At 37.4% G+C, this 3,249-nt stretch overlaps 1 protein-coding gene across 1 annotated transcript in view; it reads left to right on the top strand.

The window, feature by feature from the left end:
* Window positions 1-3,106, top strand: part of CDCA2 (cell division cycle associated 2) — a 59,966-nt gene extending 56,860 nt beyond the window's left edge. The window contains exon 17 of the mRNA XM_019659546.1: window positions 1,745-3,106. Within this exon, the coding sequence (XP_019515091.1) occupies window positions 1,745-2,928 (1,184 nt within the window). The 3' untranslated portion in view covers window positions 2,929-3,106. The remainder of the gene's footprint in view (window positions 1-1,744) is intronic.
* Window positions 3,107-3,249: the final 143 nt, after the last annotated feature.

Raw genomic sequence — 3,249 nt, 5'->3', positions numbered from 1 at the left:
TCTGTATTTGACATGCTTGCTTATTTTTAACGGTTTCTTTTCACTAGTGGTTAAATGAAAAACTTGGCTTACAAAATAGTTTTTTCCAGCCTCATCTATTTTACTGCTGCAACCCTTGACAATTTCGTGTTAGCAAGCCTTCTCATCTTTTCCTGCTCCTGTAGATTCTTGTTTGTTCCAGAAGATGGCAGCATGGCATCTGAAGTTTTTCCTCCTACACACATTACCTTCATAGCAGAGCTGCTCTTGTTGCTGTGGGTCCTTCCCCTTAACTTTTATTTTTACTCATTTTTATTATAAAAGTAGTATGTGGCTACTGAAAAAGGTAGAGAACTGTACAAAATTAAAAAGTGCCTTCTCTCACTCCACACATGCATCCCACGGCCTCCCCTTCCTCTCCCCCGCTTTCTTAAATGTACACACTTAACACTGGTGGACACCTTCCAGACCTTTGCCTGTATGAACGAGGGCGTGGGTTTTGTTGTTTTTGGTGGGATCACGATATGTGCCATTCTGCAACTTGATGTTTTTATTCAGCAAGTTACCATGAATGTCCTTCAGCCTTAAAATGGAGAGCCATAGTGTTCCTCTGTCTCTTTAACCCTTGCATAGAATTACATGATTTTGATATCTACGAGTATAATTTAGGCATCTCCTCACTAATGGATGCCAGTAGTCTCCGGTTTTTTGTTAATTGAAAATTATCTTGCATGAAAATGTAAGATAAATTCCTTGATATTAACATGGTTATTAAGTTCTCTTCTGTAGGTCTTACCTGGCAAAGTCCTTTTATAAAAATTTGGCATCCATGCTTTCTTTCTGTCTTTTGTATTCTCCTGCCACTTAATGCCACTTGGCTTCCATTTTCTCCTACTGCCCCCACTGGCACTTAAGCTGTAGAATTAAGGGTCAGATTTAGATCTTGCATCACAAAAAAAAATGATTAATAGTGCCTGATTTGTGCGTGCCTTAGATTGAAAGCTTTTTCTTTTAATGGGAGGTTTGTTGAGGTATAATTAATGTACAGTAAAGTTCACCCTTTTTGAAGGTACAGTTTGAATTTTGGCAAATTCGTGTAACTGCTACCCCAGTCAAGTAAGTAAGAGAACATTTTCATCACCCCAAAAGAAATTTTCTCCTTCCTCTTGTCAGACAGTCCTCTCTCCCCCAAGGCCGGCCTCTCGCAACCACTCACCTGATTTTTATCCGTATAGTTTTGCCTTTTCCAGAGTTTCATATAAATGGGATTGTACAGTATATATCCTTTTGTGTCTGCCTTTTTAAATTAGCATAATGTTTTTGAGATTCATCCATGTCGCATATTATATTGTATAAGTAGTAGATTCTTGTTTATTGCTAAGTAGTATATCCCATTTTACAGATGTATAGTTTATTCATCCATTCGCCAGTTGATGGATATTTGGATTGTTTCTATTTTTTGGCTATTAGAAATAAAGCTGCTATAAACAGTCACATGGATCTTTTTTTNTTCTGGTCTGATATTATGTGCTTTATTATTTCATGCATTAAATACATATTTTCTTAAGCTGTGGGGTTAGGGAAGAACTAAAAGAGAAAGGAAGGTGATGGATGGAGGCATGTACATACAGTGTGACATTTTGTAAGCCTTGTGATGTTTGAAAGCTTAAAATGGAGACTACAGTGTGGCAGCTGTTTGATTTGTTAAACGTTTATTTTCATTGTTACTTTTTAATTCAGTTCAAACTTACTTACATGCCCATAGATGGTTCCAACTCAGATGGTGAACTTGAAGAAGTGAAGCTTCCAGAAAGAAAGAATCTTTTGCCTCAGAACTCGGATTTGCAGATGAATCAAGACGTTAATAAATCCGATGTGTCTGAATTCTGCAGCTCTTATATAAAAAGCTCCTTGTCACTTATTAATGCTAAGTTTGATCAAGATTCAAATATAAATAATATAAAAATTCATGAAAATAAAATTATTCCAAAAGCAGAAATTAAGTTGGGAAGTGAAAATGAACTACAAACTGAGACCGAGAATAATAACAGTCGTATTTCTTGTGCTTCTGTGACAAAAAAACCCATTATATCATATCATCCAAAATCTGGCCTTATTCTACAGTCCCAAGAATTTTCTGCTGCTGGTCAAAATGTGGAAAACTTTTCTCAAAGCTTTAAAATTTCAGAAGCTATAAAGCTTGAAAAACAGGATGACTTCTTAGTAGCTTCTGCAGGGAAACTGCCGACCAAGCCTTTAATATCTGACTCACAAAAAGAACGCGATTCTTCAGAAGATGTCTTAATGGACAGCATAAAAGAAAATAAAAGTCAAAGCAAGGATTTGGGAAGAACCTTCGCAGAAAGTGGCAGTGGTGTGAGCTGTGAAAGGAAACACAGACGACGCTCTATGTGTTATTCTGATGGGCAAAGTTTACATTTGGGAGAAAATGGGCATCACAAACCTTCCTCGGGTGTGAGCAGCTTTGAAGAAATTAGTTTAGAAAACTCTGAACTGTATAAAGATTTATCTGACTCCATAGAGCAAACCTTTCAGAGAACAAACAGTGAAAGAAAAGTGAGACGTAGCATGAGGCTACAAAATAATTTGGAAAATGAAGGGCTTGTGTGGATTTCACTTCCAGCTCCTTGCACTTCCTTCGTTTCCCAAAGAGCCAAAAGGAGAACAATATATACATTTGACAGCAGAGGATATGAAAATGTGTCCCCCAGCAAAAAAGTTGTGTCCTCCCGCCAAAAGCCTTGTCTACCGCCCTCCACATCAGGTCAAGAGAACAGTGAGGGCTTCGCAGCCAGTGCTTCCCGTTTACCTGTGAAGAGGAGGAAGAGCTTCTGTACATCTGCACTTGCAAACACTGAAAACGCCAAGTCACAATGCGACAGGAGAAGAAGCTTTCTCAACCAGAGGGGAGAAAGCTCTCTAAAATGACGTCAAGAGAATTAAACATTATCGGGGAACTACAGCAATAACTGACATTTCCTGCAGAACACTTGGCAAGAGAGAAGGTAACCATCCATGCTTAAAAGATTCTTTCCTTCTAGTTCCCATTCTGTGTTCAATTTCAGTGTTTTAAAAGTTTCAAATAAAATCATTTGAGTTGAACCTCTCTTGAGTAGAAATAAGTGACTTTCTTTAGCATTCAAAAAGAAAACATTCTATTAAATATGTCCTCCAAATGTTAAGTGCTTTAGTAGTATTTTGCTAAAAAGGTTTGTTTTTAGACCCAACAATATGTCTCTTTAAGTTTTA

The sequence above is a fragment of the Hipposideros armiger genome, unplaced genomic scaffold (genome assembly GCF_001890085.2).
Source record: "Hipposideros armiger isolate ML-2016 unplaced genomic scaffold, ASM189008v1 scaffold_301, whole genome shotgun sequence".
NCBI lineage: Eukaryota > Metazoa > Chordata > Mammalia > Chiroptera > Hipposideridae > Hipposideros > Hipposideros armiger.
Note: the sequence above shows the minus strand (reverse complement) of the source record. Positions and strands in the feature narration are given on the sequence as shown.